The sequence below is a fragment of the Amblyomma mixtum genome, chromosome 2 (assembly GCF_055824585.1).
Source record: "Amblyomma mixtum isolate Tamu chromosome 2, ASM5582458v1, whole genome shotgun sequence".
In the NCBI taxonomy this organism is placed as follows: Eukaryota; Metazoa; Arthropoda; class Arachnida; order Ixodida; family Ixodidae; genus Amblyomma; species Amblyomma mixtum.
In genome coordinates this window covers 198095032-198112614 of record NC_143013.1, presented here as the reverse complement: position 1 = coordinate 198112614, position 17583 = coordinate 198095032, and the positions used below count along the sequence as shown (strand labels likewise).

The 17583-nt window shown below is 45.8% G+C and overlaps 2 protein-coding genes across 2 annotated transcripts in view; one reads left to right on the top strand and one right to left on the bottom strand.

Moving 5' to 3' along the window:
- Positions 1 to 17583, bottom strand: part of LOC149362151 (uncharacterized) — a 106462-nt gene that overhangs the window by 23230 nt on the left and 65649 nt on the right. The window lies entirely within an intron of this gene.
- LOC149362155 (uncharacterized) lies at positions 12061 to 12624 on the top strand. The gene has a single exon (XM_089572926.1). The coding sequence runs from the start codon at positions 12061 to 12063 to the stop codon at positions 12622 to 12624; it is 564 nt and encodes a 187-aa protein (XP_089429052.1).

The window sequence follows — 17583 nt, the reverse complement described above, 5'->3', positions numbered from 1 at the left end:
CTTAGATTGCTATGCACTAACTTCATGTAATCCCTCGGAGGCAAACCCACATGTTTCACCTCCATGGCTCTGGCTTGTGCAGCACACGTGTCGGCTCTCTCATTATCCCTAATGCCAACGTGACTGGGAACCCAGCAGAATTTTATAACATGTTTTCGTGTTGTGACCTTCACTATATTGTGTATGATGCTTCCAATCAGTGGCTCTGTGGCATTTTTGGAGTTTAATGCTGTAAGGACGCTCAGTGAATCTGTATAAATGATGCTCTTTTTGATGTTTTCATTAGTTATTTTCTGTACCGCAACACTAATAGCATAACACTCCGCGGTGAAAACTGTAGCACATGAGGGCAGTCGTACTGCATTTTCATTTTTTCCTTGTATTACTGCGCTTCCTACATGAGCATGAGTTTTTGACCCGTCAGTATAAAATGCTGTGTAATTTCTGTATTTTTCTTGTAGTGCTAGATATTCTTGTATTATATGGTCGTGTGGCGTACAGGTTTTACTGAAGCGTGTTAGTGTGACGTCACACACTGTGGGGAGAGTGTACCACGGTGGTAGCGCTTCGTGTCTTGGGGCAATATTTTTGATTTCATTTAGTATGTTCAGGGTTTGAAATTTTTCTTCGAAGCGCAAGAGCAACGGCTTAATTGCATGGGGCTTGTTGTTGAAGAGCATTCGGGATGGGCATTTCGTGACAATTGGGTAACAGAGATGTTTGGGCTGTGAAAGGATTTTGAGCATGTATGTACAAGTTAGTGCAGTTCTTCGATCTTCTAAGGAAGGTTCATTCGTTTCCACATACAGACTTGCTATTGGTGAAGTTCTGTAAGCACCTGAAGACAACCTTAAACCAAGATTGTGGATAGGATCCAGTCGTTTTATGTAGGATGGTCTTGCTGAGCCATATACGATGGACCCATAGTCTAACTTAGAGCGAACCAGAGAACGGTATATATGTAACAGGCATGCCCTATCAGACCCCCAGCGTTTTCTTGACAGTAGTTTCAGTACATTGAGGGCCTGGGAAGCTTTTTTCTTTAGGCTGTTTATATGTGGCAAGAAACTGAGCTTTTTATCGAAAGTTACCCCTAGAAATTTATGCTCTTGTTTGACAGGTAATGGGGTCTGGTTTAGATATAGTGTGGGGTCGGCCTGTAGGCCTCGTCTCAAAGAGAATAGAACCGCTACTGTTTTCTGAGGAGAAAATCTAAATCCGTTTCTATCTGCCCAGGTGGCCAGTTTATTTAGTGTTATTTGTATCTGTCGCTCACAGGTAGGTATGCTGGAAGACGTGCATGCTATTTGGAGGTCATCTACGTAAACTGAGTACATTATGGATTTTGGGATTACTTTTCCTATGGAGTTCATTTTGATGATGAATAAGGTCGTGCTGAGGATGCACCCCTGGGGTACGCCAGTTTCTTGTATAAAAGTGTTGGAGAAGGTTGCGCCTAGGCGGACTCGGAACGTGCGGTTGGTTAGGAAGTCGTTCAAACAGCTCAGCATCCTGCCGCGGATACCTAGGTCCGCTAGGTCACGGAGGATACCGAACCTCCACGTGGTATCGTAAGCCTTCTCCAGGTCGAAGAAGACCCCGATACAGTGTTGCTTGTGGATGAACGCTTCCCGGACTGTGTTCTCAAAGCGAACAAGGTGATCAGTTGTGGAACATGCCTTTTTAAACCCGCATTGGTGTATATCTAAAAGTTGCCGGGACTGAAGTGTGAAGGTTAGTCTGATGTTTAGAATGCTTTCGAATGATTTTGCTATACAGCTAGTGAGTGCTATTGGCCTGTAACTGGTGGGACTAGTTGGTGGTTTGCCAGGTTTTAGAAAGGGTACTATGAATGCTTCTCTCCATGCTTGGGGGATTTCTCCACTCATCCATATTTTATTGAAAAATTTTAGGAGAGCCTCTATGGCAGTCTCAGAGAGGTGAGCAAGCATGGCATAATGTATATTGTCTGGGCCTGGTGCTGTCTTTTTACCGGATGTTAGTACTGTGTTTAGTTCCTGCATTGTAATAAGCTGATTGTAGTCTTCTTGTATGCATGTTTTGAAGGGAAGTTTTTGTTTTTCTTCTATTGTTTTGTGCTTTTGAAAGGAGTGTGTGTAGTTGGCTGAGCTTGATACTGTAGCAAAATGCTCACCCAATATGTTGGCCTGTTCTTCTAATGTTGTTTGAGTACCGGGTGTTGTTAGCATTGGAAATGTGAAAGGAGTAAAATTTCCAGTGAATTTCCGCACCTGCTCCCACATTTTTTTGGATGTTATTGAGCTGTTTATCGAGGATATGTACTGTTGCCATGATGCCCTTTCTGCGTTTCGTCTGATGTATCGTGCTTTTGCTCTTGCTTTTTTAAAGTTTATGAGATTGTCATGTGTTGGATATCTCCGAAAAATGCCCCAGGCTTTGTTTTGTTTCTTTTTTGCATCTTTACATTCTTTTGTGTGCCAGTATTTGTGATTTTGTTTTACTATTCCAGAGGATTGAGGAATAGCTAAATGTGCGGCAGCTAGGATACAATTCGTGAATTTTTCATTTATCTCATTGATGTCAACATTTTCTAAAACTATTTTCTCTAATGTAGCTTGTGCTGTAAAAAGTTGCCAGTCAGCTAAATTTAGCTTCCAACACCGTGGTTTTGTGGGAATAACTGTTAGCGAGGATGAAAGACTTATTATGACAGGGAGATGATCACTTCCATATGGATTGTCTAAAACACTCCAGTTAAAATCGTTAAAAGCAGACGGTGAACTAAAAGACAAATCTAAAACACTCATTTTCCCCGAGGTTGGGGAGCAGTATGTAGGCTTATTAGAGTTGAGTAAACAGACGTCATTGCATAAAATAAAATCCTCTACGAGATGGCCTCTAGCGTCAGTTTTTTCACTTCCCCAAAAATGTGAATGTGCATTAAAATCTCCAACTACCAGGTATGGCTCTGGTAGCTGCTCTAAAAGATCCTCTAAGTCATGTAGTGTTAAATTAAAGTGCGGATCGATATATAGTGAGCACACTGTGATGGTTTTATGGGCAACCAGAGTGGCTGCGACAGCTTCAAGTCTTGTTTTTAGTTTAAGCTCTCGAGCCGGGACGCCGTTTTTAACTATGATGGCTACGCCTCCCGATAGTCGGCTCGCCTGTTCCCGATCGCGGCGGAAAACAGTGTAATTCTTTAGAAAGTTATTTTTTTGGGGACCTAAATTTGTTTCTTGTAGACATAAGGCGACAGGAGCATGTGCTCCTAGTATGTCTTTTATGTCGCTGTAATTGTGTAAAAGTCCTCTACAATTCCATTGTATTATGAAAGCCATCTTATTTTTGTGTTTGTATCGGGTGAAAAACTAGATCAAGTTTTTGATGGCCCCGTGACTCGGGGCCTGTCTTTTTTTGATCGATCCAGAGAGCTCCGCCGACCGTCCGACGTGGACGGCGCGGGGCTGCCCGGGGTCGTGTCCATCGCCTCTGCGGAGGCGCTGGATGACCGTGCAGAAGGCACGTTCACGTTAGAGTTTGACCTCGACCTGTGGGAAGAGGTCTTGAGGCCCGCCGACCCGGGGGTCTGCGCAGCCTGACTTGGAGTTGGCAGAGTAGCGTGAGCTACTCCACCAGACGGCGCGGATGGCCCCGCCCCAGGCTCACTACGTGTGACCGGGACAGGTGCCGAAGCCTGGTGTGGTGCGCCGCGCCCACGCACCACATCGGCGAAGTTTTGTTTTGTTGTGAAGGAGAATGAGTTGGTGAGTGCAAAACGCCTTCTCGCTTCTTTAAATGAAATGTTTTCCTTTGTCTTTATGGTGATTATCTCCTTTTCTTTTTTCCAGGACGGACACGCCCTGGAGTATGCTGCATGGTCACCTTCACAGTTTGCGCAGTGCGGGGCTGCGTCACATTGATCAGAATGATCCTTCGAGGCGCATTTCGCGCACGTTTTCCGGCCGCGGCAACTTTGTGAGCCGTGACCGAACCGTTGGCAGTTGAAACATCGGCGAGGGTTCGGAATGTATGGTCTTACGTTAACTTTCAGATAACCTACTTCGACTGTGTCGGGCAGTGTGCTGGTGTTGAACGTCAGGATCATGTGTTTTGTGTCTATTTCCTTATTATCCTTCCTGATCTTGATTCTGTGAACATCTATCACGTCTTGGTCACTCAGACCTTCGAGCATCTCTTTTTCAGTGATGTGGACAAAGTCATTTTCGGATATAACGCCTCGGACGGTGTTCAGAGATCGGTGTGACGTCACGGAGACAGGAATATCCCCAACAGATACAATGTTTACGAGTTTTGAGTGTTGGACGTTGTCACGCAGTTCGAGCAGTAAGTCACCGCTAGCCATTTTAGATACCTTGTAGCCAATGCCCAAGGCTTCTGTCAAACACTTTGACACTAGGAAGGGGGACAGGATTCTAGCTTGTTTATCTTGTACTTCACTATGGATCACATGGTACTTGGGAAAACTGACTTTTCTTTTTTGAAAAAACTCTTCTGCTTCGTTCCGCCCTCTCTTGAGAGAGCGATCTAGTTTGGAAAAAGGGGGAGCCATAAAAATTCTAGTTTTTCGGTCATGGTGCCAGCCACCCACCATGGAGCCCAACAAGGGGACGGGACAGGAACTTGCGAGCAAGTCCTGCCCACGCCAGCTGTACACCTTAACTATAACCTAATATGACTCAACTCAGGGTAGTTGGTCACACACGGTTAACCCTCGCCGCCAGGAAAAAGAGGAAAAAACAAAGAAAAGAGGAGGAGACAGGAGAGTTGTAAGAAAGGGATAGGAAATTGAAAGATAGAGGGGAGGATAGGAAAAGGCGACTGCCGATTTCCCCCGGTCGGGTCAGGCCGGAGGTGCCGTCTACAGGAAGCTGGGGCCAAAGTGGTGTGTTGCCTCCGCCGAGGGGCCTTAAGGGTCCAAACGCTCGGCATCGGCTCAACCACCAGGATCCCCTTTTCCCCGGACACGGCGATGCCACGCACGGCTAAGCGCGGATGCTCGGGTCCGTGGTGACGCATTGTTCACCATCATCCCCCTGCGGGGATGTCCCTGCGGATGCTCGGGTTAACCCCGTGGTGTCGCCACTCACCAACGTCTGCATGCTGCAGACGCCTCCCTGCGGGGATAAGCGCAGTATGAAGCCCATGAAAGGAGAGGGATCCGTCATCAAGAAGCTGACAAATTTCCTTTTGGCATATCTGTAGTGTTCGGGCTTCTTTGTGTGGCGGGCCCGGGAGGGCGCCGCAGAGAGACAGAGGGCCGCTGTGGCCTCAGATGATCTGTCCTTTAATAACATTCACAAAAGCGTTTTATACACAAGACACTGGCGCCACGGTACGGAGAAAGTGAAAGCGAAACCGAAACTCAGACGATACATTTTTTTTTGGTCTCAGACGAACTGTCCTTTAATAACATTCACAAAAGAATTTTATACACAAGGCACTGGCGCCACGGTACGGAGAAAGTGAAAGCGAAACCAAAACTCAGACGACACAACCTATTTTTTTGGTCTCAGATGAACTGTCCTTTAATAACATTCACAAAAGCATTTTATACACAAGACACTGGCGCCACGGTACAGAGAAGTGAAAGCAAAACCAAAACTCAGACGACACAACCTATTTTTTTGGTCTCAGATGAACTGTCCTTTAATAACATTCACAAAAGCATTTTATACACAAGACACTGGCGCCACGGTACGGAGAAAGTGAAAGCGAAACCAAAACTCAGATGACACAACCTATTTTTTGGTCTCAGATGAACTGTCCTTTAATAACATTCACAAAAGCATTTTATACACAAGACACTGGCGCCACGGTACTGAGAAAGTGAAGGCCAAACTCAGGCGATACAACCTATTTTTTTTTTTTTGATCTCAGACGAACTGTCCTTTAATAACATTCACAAAAGCATTTTATACACAAGACACTGGTGCCACGGTACGGACAAAGTGAAAGTGAAACCGAAACTCAGATGATACAACCTATTTTTTTTTCTGACCAACCTGACGGCTGTTTTTCAGCGTATCAAGAATGCAGGACTCAAACTAAATGACAAATGCACTTTTTGTGTACAAGAGCTGTCCTTCATGGGTCACAAGGTCGCCGCCCAGGGTACCTCACCAATGCCGGAAAAAGTAAATTCAATAATTAACACTCCTGCCCCAACTGACGCAACTGCACTCTGCTCTTTCCTTGGCTTAATCGAATACTACGCGAAGTTTCTCCCGAGTCTCGCGGACATTGTTGAACCAATGCGAGTCCTCCTTCACAAGAACCAGCCTTTCAGTTGGACTGCCGCTGCAGACGTTAGTTTCCGAAGTATCAAGTCCTTGCTTCAATCCAGCCGGGTACTTCAAATGTTTGATGAGACTCTTCCTGTGATTGTTTCCACGGACGCACCTGGCTGTGGACTTGGCGCTGTTCTCCAGCAACTGGATGGGCACAAGCTACATACAACTGCATTTGCGTCTCGTACGATGTCTCCGGCGGAAAGGAAGTACCGTATTTTTCGGTGTATAAGACGCACCTGCCATATATGCAGGCTGTTATTGAAACAGTTGGCATATAAGACGCACCCGTGTATAAGATGCACCCCAATTTACCCAGTTAGGCTAGTGAGGCTTAATTAAATATGCTTGTGAAATGCACCGCACCTGTGAGTTCTTAAGCAACGCTAAGTGATCGATAAGGCGACACTCATGCCATACCCGCCCACGTTTTAGCAAATAAAAAAATGAAAGAACTTTCCATATGTCCATAACAACATTTTATTTTCACTTAAAACCTTCGAAGTCTTCATCTTCGGATGCGCTATCAAAAAGTTTTCCCCTTTCTGGAGGCAATGCAGCTGAAACATTCTCTTGGCACAATGCACGTTCTACGTACACAGAGCAAACAAAGTTGCAAAGGGAGACTAAAAAAAAATGCCGGCATGTCTTGACAATGGCGAAAAGCGCGATTGTCGCCATCTTTTTGGCATTTCACATTACTTTTGCTTGGGGCCTCCGAAACGGCCACGTGTTTATGATCCCGGAAGTCATCACCCCCACCGTTTCATGACAAAGTTCACCTAAAAAAGTTGCACATGGCAGTCCCCCTATTATAGCCGTGTTACAACCGCGTTATTGGTAGCGATATTTTTTCGGTGAAAAAAGCTTCAACATGAACCTGAGTAATTTCTGAACTCACAAAAAAAAGCCGAAAAATTCGCATATAAGACGCACCCTTATACAGGACGCACCAGCAAGATTTTTGAAAAAAAGCCGCGTCTTATACACCAGAAAATACGGTATGCAGTTGGAGAGCGCGAGGCACTTGCATGCATTTGGGCCTGCGAGCACTGGCATACGTACTTGTGGGGTCGTCCTTTCACACTCCGCACGGACCATCAAGCCTTAGTTTCCCTCCTGTCCTCTCAGGGAACGGGCAGGCGGCCTCTTCGCATTGAACTGTGGTCCGAACGCCTTCTCCGCTACAATTACACAGTAGAGTACCGTAAAGGATCAGAGAACGCAGTTGCGGATGCTCTTTCTCTTCTTCCTGCCTCTGTTTCACATGAAGATGTTTAACGGAGGAGGAGATTATATTAAATCTCATTACACCCCTTTGCCTCACAAAAGGAGAGCCAAGTCACATTTGAACATATGCCACTCATCTACTAATGCAGACACTTGCTCACTTTGGATGACTTGTGCAAGTTGTGAGGCAAGCACCCTTACCCCCGAATGCAGAAATGTAACTTGGCTCGGGCTTAAGCTTGGCTTGGGGAAGTACGCCCGAAGAAAACGCCGAAGTCAGCGTTCGCATTTCATAGATGCTCAGGCTGACTTCCTTCGTCAAGTCAAGCGCTTGCTTGAACGCGAAGGCACATTGCTCGTCTGTGGCCGAGATTAACGAACAATTTATTATTTTACTGTACACCAATAAAACTAACTATTTCGCTTAGCATTTATAAATGAACTCTGTATGCGAGCTGGTTATGCTGAAAAAATACCATCAACGAAAAGTACATATCTGTGCTACCTGCCGCTTTCACCCGAATGATGTGTTTGGTTGGCAACCTGCACCACAGACAAGCCAAGTCGCGAAGTTCAACAAAGCCTGTGCTCCCGTGCATTCCGTCTCACCGGCAACAGCAGCATCATTTGCGAGTTTATCGTTGGTGCCCTTGATTCTAAAAAAATGGCGTTACTGTCGGCGTCATCACAAGAAGATGTCCCCTCCCAGCGGAAGGCAGCGCCTCGCTTCACCCCAGAGGAGAAGACCCTGGTCACCAATTTGGTGGATGAGCAGAAGCACATTTTGGAGTGCAAAAAAACCGACGTGTCCTCCCTGGCGAAGAAGAACGAGACGTGGATTGAGGTTGCCAGGCGATACAGTTCGCACCATGGAGTGACCCGGTGCGACCCCGGCCAGATGAAAAACTGCTGGAACAATATGAAACAAAAATCAAAAGACCATCTCTCAAAGCAAAGGAGGGACCGCCACAAGACAGGTATGCGCGGCTTGCAAGTCGTGCACTAATCCTGCATGCTTCGTATACCATGGATAAAAGTGTGTGTGAAAATTCCGCTTGTTTTGCATAAACTGGGTTCAAGCAGCAGGTGCGCTCGGAATCACGCTTTCTGCGAAGTGTACTGTTTCTACTTTATTTACGATTGCAGACCGTGACCTACTGTATAATGTAGGCCGTGTTGCAGACGCATGCAACCTGCGTTAATCGTTTTAGCAGTCTCAAGCAATTTTCAATATCGTGCTGCACCGTAGTTAAAACGACGCGGACATCGTGCTCTTGAGGCATTATGCCGCGCGATCGACAGCTGCGTGATATTCTCACCCAAAAGTCCGGGAGGCTGTACATAGAGCAAACGGGCCTTTACTGGTTCCTGATGCTGTCGGGTAGGCACTTACGAGTGGCAGAAAAATGTAGCAAAAACACACACTGATGTGTCCTGGATAGCTTTTGTGTGGGACCAGTTTAGGAACAATTCATAAGGAAGTAAACACAATGGAGAAAATTCTTGTAATGACACAAACTGGCTTCACTCTATGCTAATATAGTTTTTTTTTCAGTTTAGGAGGAGGACCAGCAGCCTCCCCCCTTCTCCCCAGAGTGAGCGGGTGGTGGCCATTGCAAGCCATATTGCCACTTGTATCAGAAATGATTACGATTCAGATGGGGCAGTTGGCTTGCCACCAGTGGAAACTTTGCCAGTTGTGCGGCTTCTGCAGCCCATGGTAGATGGATCTGGTGGCACTGCTTACGAGTACACAGGTAGGGTGTTTTGCATATCTGGAATAAACCATTGTAGGAAGAAAAGGATTTCTCTCCTCTGAATGTCTTTTTTCGATGTCAGAGCGCAATTTCATGACGCTGCATTTCAAGGTGGCATGGGCTGCGCACTTTTATTTTTCACTCTCTTTTGTGTGCCCCACCATAGCGGTTTTATCACATACGTGCAGCTAACAAGGTAGACAGGTAGTATTTTTATGAGTTTATAGTTATTTTGTTTTGCATTTGCTGTGTTTATTACAGACGACCAGTGGGACGACTGCAGCTGCATTGACAGCCAGCCATGAGCAGCTGTTGCTGGCACAGCTGCGCCAGGTTCGCAAGCAGCCGACGACAACAGTGCCTTTGTGCAGACTGATGCTGATTGTAACACTGCTGCAGCAGGCTCCAGCAATGCTCCTGCTGCTTCTGGAGCTACTGCTAGCCTCACCACTGCTGGAGCAGTGGCTGCTGGCGACAGTGGCAGAGTGCCAAGAGGGCAGATGGCCCTTCTAGAAAAAACTCTGGAAGACGAAAATATCACCAGAGCTGCTCTCCTCCGTGAAGAGCAAGAAGTGAGACTGCAGCTGCTTCGGGAGGACCATGGCAGTGTCCTCAAAGAAAGAGAGCAAAAAATGATCTTCACTGAAGAAATACATAAACTCGAACTCCAGAAAAAGAAGGTGGAGGTGGAAACAATCCAGCACCTCGAGGTGCAGAAAAAAAGATTAGAGGCAGAAATTCTCGAGATCGAGAGGGATATAAAAATTGAGCAACTTCGCAGGCTGAGAGACGCTGTAAAATAAACAGTGTGCCCACAATGAAGGAAATTGGTTTGCTGACTGAATGCTTGCACAAATATTGCATGCAGCAAATAGTATACACAACTGGAGTTTGTTTACATGCATACATGGTTTAAAATGCATGCCTCAATGTGCACAAACACTCAGTCCTGTCACTCCCCTGCTTGTGTGCCTGACAAGCTACTGCACAACAGGCAAGAGGTAGCATTGTTGTGCAGCACTCTGCCTCCTGCTGGTACGGCTATGTGGAGCGTACAGCTCACCATGTTCAAACGGCACTGTGCTCATAAAAATCAGCTTCCGAAACCAGGCTGTAGGTAACATTGCACATCACATAGCCAGATGTGGGCATCACAGCTAACAAGTGAAGGCATGTGAAAGGGAACACCGCACATGTGCACAAAAACATGACATGCATACTGTAAACATGCACAAGTAAGGCAGTTGCAAATCAGCGTAAATGTGGCATCACCTCTCCATCGAACCCAGGTCCTGCAACTAGCACTTCATATGTAAAAGTCATAAAGGCAACGGTTACACACAAAGGTGAGATGCTTGATGTTATGTCCTAAATTTTTTTCATAGGAAAACTTGCGAACTTAGTAGTCATCACGATAGGCAAAACTACTTGTCGCTTGAGCTTGTTTCTATGGCATTCGCACCATTTTTAAGCCAGACCACCAGACAAGGCGGACAATGCTCCAGATCCATTCAAAATGGCAGAAAGTTCTGATCGGCAGTTCCGCCGGGAGAGGAAACGGTGCGTTGACGCGTGTCTTCAGCTGTTGAACTTGGAGCGAAATCAAACACTAGCAGGGCCATCCATCCACTTTGTGTCAACTGGAGCCCCCTGTTGTGTGTTGTGCGTGATTTGGGTCGGCGTGGGTCTGGGAAGCTGCAGAAAGTCCCAGCATGGATGGTGTTGAAGGAGGCATTCCTCCTGCATCCTACTCCAATGACGGCGCTTCCACGGAGGACGAGTGTAGGTGATGCTAGTGATGACATCACAGAATTCAGGCAAAGCTGCAGATTTGGGCAGTGCAATCACAGTCATCTCACGCCACGATGACATCGCTGTTGAAAGTTCTTCAGACACATGCTTGTTTTTCTTCTCTGCCGTCGTCTGCGAGAGCCCTGCTTCAGACTCCAAAGAAATCGGCAGGAATTTTGGAGTGTGCAGGAAGAAAATATCGTCATTTCGGTATTGAAGTAGGATTAAGGTGGCTGCTGCTCAACTGTGGCGAGTTGCCTGCAGAACTGAGCCTCAGTTTCAACACTGATGGCCTGCCAGTTTCAAAAAGCTCTAAAAGACAGTTTTGGACTATCCTTGGCCGGGTCAACATCAGTGAGAAATTGCCATTTGTTGTAACTGTCTGTCAACAAACCACAAAATGCAAATGAATTTCTGCAGGACATTGTGGACAAGCTGAAATGTCTTATGTATACAGGCATAACATTTGGCATATTGACAGTTGCTGTAAGGCTCCATTCTATAATCTGAGACGCACCAGCTAAAGCTTTTGTGATGTATATTAGCACACAGGCTACTATAGTTTTCCAAAGTGTACTTTAAAAGGACAATATTGTGCCCGCCGCGGTGGCTTAGTGGTTACGGCGCTCGGCTGCTGATCCAAAAGACACGGGTTCGATCCCGGCCGCGGGAGCCGAATTTCGATGCAGGCGAAATTCTAGAGGCCCGTGTGCTGTGCGATGTCAGTGCACGTTAAAGAACCCCAGGTGGCCGAAATATCTGGAGCCCTTCACTACGGCATCCCTCATAGCCCGAGTTGCTTTGGGACCTTAAACCCAAATAAAACAAAGGATAATATTGTGAAGGTAGAGTGTTGTTTTCCAAGAGGTCCTAGACAACTACGAATAAATGTAAGGTTTCAAGCAAAAACACAGGAGTAGCACCACACTGGTGAAACAGTCCTTGAAAAACTCCCTATAGACATTATAAAAACTGTGGCATTTGATAATATGCACCTTGTATGTCGAGGTGTAACATGCAAGCTGCTGCTGTTATGGACTCGTGGTCCAAAAGAAGTTAGGGTAGGCAGCAAAGTCTGTAGTGAGATTTCAGAGAGGAATACAAACTTAGCTGAGTTTGTGCCTTGTGACTTCAACAGGAAGCCAAGGGGCCTGTCAGAGTTAGATAGGTGGAAAGCAACAGAACTTCGCTTCTTTTTTTTGTATGCAGGACCTATTGTTTTGCAATCAGTAATTCCATCAGAGATGTATAAAAATTTCCTTGCTTTGCATGTAGCCTTATGTGTACTGTCAAGCACTGCTGCTACAAAAAATGAAGATGAGTATGCAAAAGGACTGCTGAGCTTTTTTATTAGCAGCATTATTAAGGTCTATGGTCAACAGCATGCCTCACATAATGTGCATGGGCTGTACCATCTAGCTGCTGATGTGTTGCGCCTAGGGGCCCTGGATGCTTGCAGTGCATTTCCACTTCAAAATTACACGTCTTGTTTAAAGTGCATGCTCTGGAAGCCAGAAAACCCTCTTGAACAGCTGTGTAACAGGTTGGCTTAACAGGGCAGTTTTCATTGGCAACATGAAGGCAACAAGTTACCCGCTTTTCACATCAAAACATGAGTCAGGGCCGCTTATTGATCCTTGCCAAGGGCCACAATTTTTTAGAGCAACATTACCAGGCAATCTTGTGCTTGCAGCTGACAAGAAAAATAACTGTTGCACACTTCCAGATGGTTATGTTATTGTGATTGAAAACTTTGCTCATTTTCTATCTGGTGACCCATGTGTCATTGGAAGAAAGTTTCGCAAAAGCAGACACCTGTACACTTCGCCTTGTTCATCCTTGATGCTCGGAATATGCATCGTTTCGTACCCTTCTACCCTGTCGTCCTGGCCTTTTCACAGCATTGTCAAAAAATGCCTAAAAGTGCTTTTTAAAAGAGAGAATGTTGTTTTTCCTCTCCTCCACTCTTCAGTATTACCATAGTCCTTCAATGCTTTTTCTGGTCACGAAACTCCGGCCAAAGTTTCATATAGGGACAGCGCGCGCCGCTAGTGGCGCGGCTGTCGGCGAGGGGGCACGAGTCGCTGCGCGGCGCCTGCTCGCAGCGGCTGTTTTCCGGCCAACAGGCTCTTATTCGCTTGGTATTTGTGCTTTCTGGGGATCGGTATTTGGGCTTAGGATGGGCGCTATACTTTACTGGTTATCACCTGAAAGCTTGGCTGCAACATCGAGACACTAAAAACCCTGGGAGATCGGCGATAGCCGCTAGTAAACATTGTTAGCGGCTGTTTTCTAACAAACAGTTAACGCGCTTACTTCCTCTCGTTGCTTTTTACAAAAAAGCGATTTTGTAAAAAAGCCAGCCTTCGCATTCATTTTTACCGCAACATGCCTACGACGTCATTCTGGAAGATCTAGCGTAGCGATCAGTAACATATCTATATGTGTCTGGGTTGCGCCTGTCTCGGCCGAGTCCTCGCTTTCATCTAACTGTGCAAGGCTGCTTAAGGCTGGCGTTTCCTTTGTGAGAAATACTGCAATCTCAATAATGCTGAAAACAAGACGTTATGGCGGCATTTTAAGAACTGGAGTGCGCGCTGCAAAAGCGACCACATGACGAATGCACCGGTAGTTTGAAAGAGCACTATCTCTCTCTTTTTTTTCTTTCTTTTTTGCTGACACTTTCGGAGGTGGCGTGCCAGCTGCTGAAGACTCTTACTACATAAGCCAATTATAAACACTTTGTCACGCTTTGATTACGGAGGCACTAACTAGTGCAAGGAAATTGTGAATTTTTATTGTTCATTGCTCATGTGCTGGCTTCCCACTAACAGAAGAGACAAGCTCTGAGCGGCCGCGCAATAAATCAAAAATCAGCAAAGATAGAAATCACGGAGAAACATGTACAAAAAATAAAAATTAACATGGTTAAACCGAGCAGACGTGCGAACGCATGTGTTTAGCCTGTTTGGCTCATCTTTTTGCTTTGCTGGGTCGTTGGCACGTGTGGCGACGATATTACTCTGAAGTTAAGCTCTGACCGAGGTTAAGCTGGTTTGATGTGTTCGTTTGGAAGGTGGAAGTTGCTGAAGACGGCGGTGTACAACGCGCGCAGCGCGTGAGTGTTGCGGTTTAGTTTTTTCCTGTTTGGGTCTACGAAACCCTGGCCAATCTCCCACCGTGGGTATGTGCTATCGTTTTTGAGGCAACAATAACAACATGAGGCGTGATCGGCTGCTGCGATTGCACACTGTTCTCGTGCAGTGGCCAGCGAAGCTGTCCCGTTCGCGCCGCCAGGAGTTCGAAATTTCCAGTCGCGGCAATATTTATTTTATTTCTGCACCCTTAAATTCAGGGACGCCGCAAAATTGGTTGGGTTTGACCTCGTGGAGTGGTGTTTTCGCACCAAAAGCCATAAACACATTGAAGAGTACAGCTGTCTGATATGCAACTTCGTCACAGATTCGTGCTCAAGTACGCTGGTTGGCCTTCGAATATCCGTGGGACGGTGCGCGGGCCTGAATTTCAGCTTCTGGCGTTGCGGCGACACTGCTTCTCCGTTGATCACGAACTCGTGAGGCCGAATTAAATGCGCAGGGCAAAATGCCTCTTGCAGACACGGACATGCTTGGTGTCGAAGCTAAAGCCACCGCTTTCCTGTCGGGGTATCGCTCGCTTCCATATTTTGCGCTGCGATCGGCGTCGCTCGGCAGACAGAACAGCGAGGCCTTTTCCTGCGTACTTCCGTAGCCGGAGCGTCAACCCGTCAGCAAGTTTTCGGCATCGCAGGCTTACGCGTCACGTGCACTGTGCTTATTTTGCAAAGGAAGGCAAAGTGAAAAGAGAAAATAGTTGCTGCCGCACCGCCGGCGTCCCATTCCGCCCGTAGACTCGCGGCCGTAGAGACGCCCGCTTCCTCGCGTCGTTGCCCCCACAGATTACGCACAGTATCTGATTTGGCTGCCTTGTTTACACACCTCATGAGGCACAGGTGTGTATGTTGTTGGCACTACACAGCAGACTGTTCTCCACGGATGGAGTGAGAAAATACTAGTCAGGAAATGAATTGTGTTTCTGGAATTTACTGGAAAAAACAATAACCTCAAATTTGCTGATGATGCAGCTATGCTAATTTAAGGGATGAAATGTAGGATAAGCTTGAGGGTCTGTACAGGCATAGTGCTACAGTTTTCTTATGTTGTGTTGGGTTCAGTGGCGCATAAGCATCCAAGGCTATCATGCGCCAAGCTCAAGGTGTTTTCTTAAGTTTAAAGGAATAAAATGTAATTCAAAATCTGGAGTTGAAGATGGGTAGTGAGGTATCGTAATACTGGTGGTATGCCTTTGTAATGTAGAGGCGAATTACCCAGATCATGAGCAAAATTAGGCACATTAGGAGTAGCTTGGAAAGCATTTCACAGCACAGCCACATATTCAAAGGAAAAAAAAGGCTCCATCGGAGTAAGAGTGGAGTCCAAGACAGTGACAACACTTCTGGGTACATTTTTGGGTATGTTATCAAAGAGATTTATTAACGATGCAAGACAGCATTTACAAAGTGCTAAAGATGATGTTTTGTTGAAGGGTGTAACAAAATCTGGAGTTGTGTAGTTTGCTGATGTCTTTTTGTTATTAAATGACAAATCTCAGTATTTGTTAAATTTTTGTGGCTGTAAAATTTTTTTACTTATTCTGGAGCCAGTTATTCTTGTGAGGCTTTGCTATGTTTTGCATACCAGTGAGCATTTGCATAAGAAATTATGGTACATGCATGTATGTTTCTTCTGTATAAGGTGATCACTACATTGCAGTGAAGTTGCCAGAAGAGGACGATGCAGTTGCAATAATTCACAAACAGTGGATGTCAAGAAAAGGATTTTGTTTGTGGTCCCCAGAGATGAGGCATGTTGAGAGCCTTGTTAAGGCTGAAGCAACACCGGGCCCAGTGCCGATTCGCCTACCAGAATTAAGACGTCTCGTCCTGCATATCACCTGCTCCCTCTTGTGAAGGGCTGACTCTATAGTCAGCTTCTCAATGTTTAAAGAAAAGAGGATGTATCGGTGACTGCTAAAACTGTACGGTGCACGCCAGCCAGCCTGGCAACGTGCTCGGGCACTTCCGGGGTGCGGGCAATAAATGTGAGTTATTCTATGGCTACCGCACGTGTCCATCTCTTGTATACAGAGTTCATTTAAAAATTGTGACATTTTCTTCCTTTTAAAAATTTACCTTCTCCTGAACGCATAAAATCTGTAATAAAGAGATAATGACCCTATCTATTCCAGAGTGCCTAATGTGTTAAAATTTGCACATTGAATGTGTTAACTGTTCATGTATTGCTGCGCTATTCTTTCATTTCCTGAGCCCGTTTTCTTCCTAGCTTAAATGGCAGGCAGGTGCTGCACTGAGTGCAACAGGTAGCCCATTTTTCTTTTGTTTTTCTATCCATAAAGGTAGCAACACTGCACATATTGATATTTTCATGCATGCATTCAACAAAACTTTCTTTTCCGGAAACTGAAGCATTGTGGCACCACAACAGGCGTTAAAGGAATTGAATGGGCGTTCTACTGGCAGCTTCATTCTTTCCTCGGATCACTGCCAATCAATGACAGAGGCCTTCTTGAGGAAAGTGGAGGTAACCAACTGTTCGAACCACTACACTAGAACTGTTTATGATGCAGTTGTTGCTGTAAGCATGCATGCATGCTTATCATATTTATTGAGATGTCGCAAGAGCACTACGCTGAAAATTGTTTAACCACTACTGTGCCTTCAAGACTACTGACTACTGTGACTACTTCAACCACTACTGCGCCTTCTCTTCCTTGTTTTGTGATTTTTTGTGTCAAACCTATCACAGCCTGCAAGGTGACAGGATAGGCTAAAAGTTATATTCACTTATACTTAGCATGACTGCCTTATGTTTCATTTAAAAATAATCATATTTTGTACAAGGTGCTGTGAAAGGTGAAGGTCCAAACAAGGACGCTGCTTGCGTACCACGTTTATTTGACAAACATATTTCGACATGCTGATGTTGCATTCTCCATCCAATTCTCTTAAGTGATCTCGTTTGATATTACATGCCTTTTTTCTTGTCATGCACAGCTGCCAGTAGTTGATTTTGCACCTGAGGAAAGCAAAATTGTGGCCACATATCTAACAGATGTGGACTACCCACCTGCAAGCGATAGTCCATGAATGGAGAACCCAGCATCCACTGCGGACGAAACTGCAGCAGCAGTGGCCAACCATTCCGAAGTACCCTATGAGCTGGGCGATCGACTGATCGTCCAAATTGTGGAGCATAGTCCCATTGGTGATTTTGTGTGTTAGGTGACGGGTCTTTGTTTGTACGGCACTGTAATGGAGAGGATGTAATGATCACTCCCCAATGTATGACGTATTGTTTCCCACGTAATACCAACAAGGTTGCGGCTCAGTGTCAAATGCGGGCTGGTGTCCGCGCTGAGACTGTTGCCAATCCTAGTGGGGGTGTTAAAGTTGT

Bases quoted from the DNA above. Each gene is read 5' to 3' on its own strand.
- LOC149362155 (XM_089572926.1), top strand. From the start codon at position 12,061: ATGCACCTTGTATGTCGAGGTGTAACATGCAAGCTGCTGCTGTTATGG.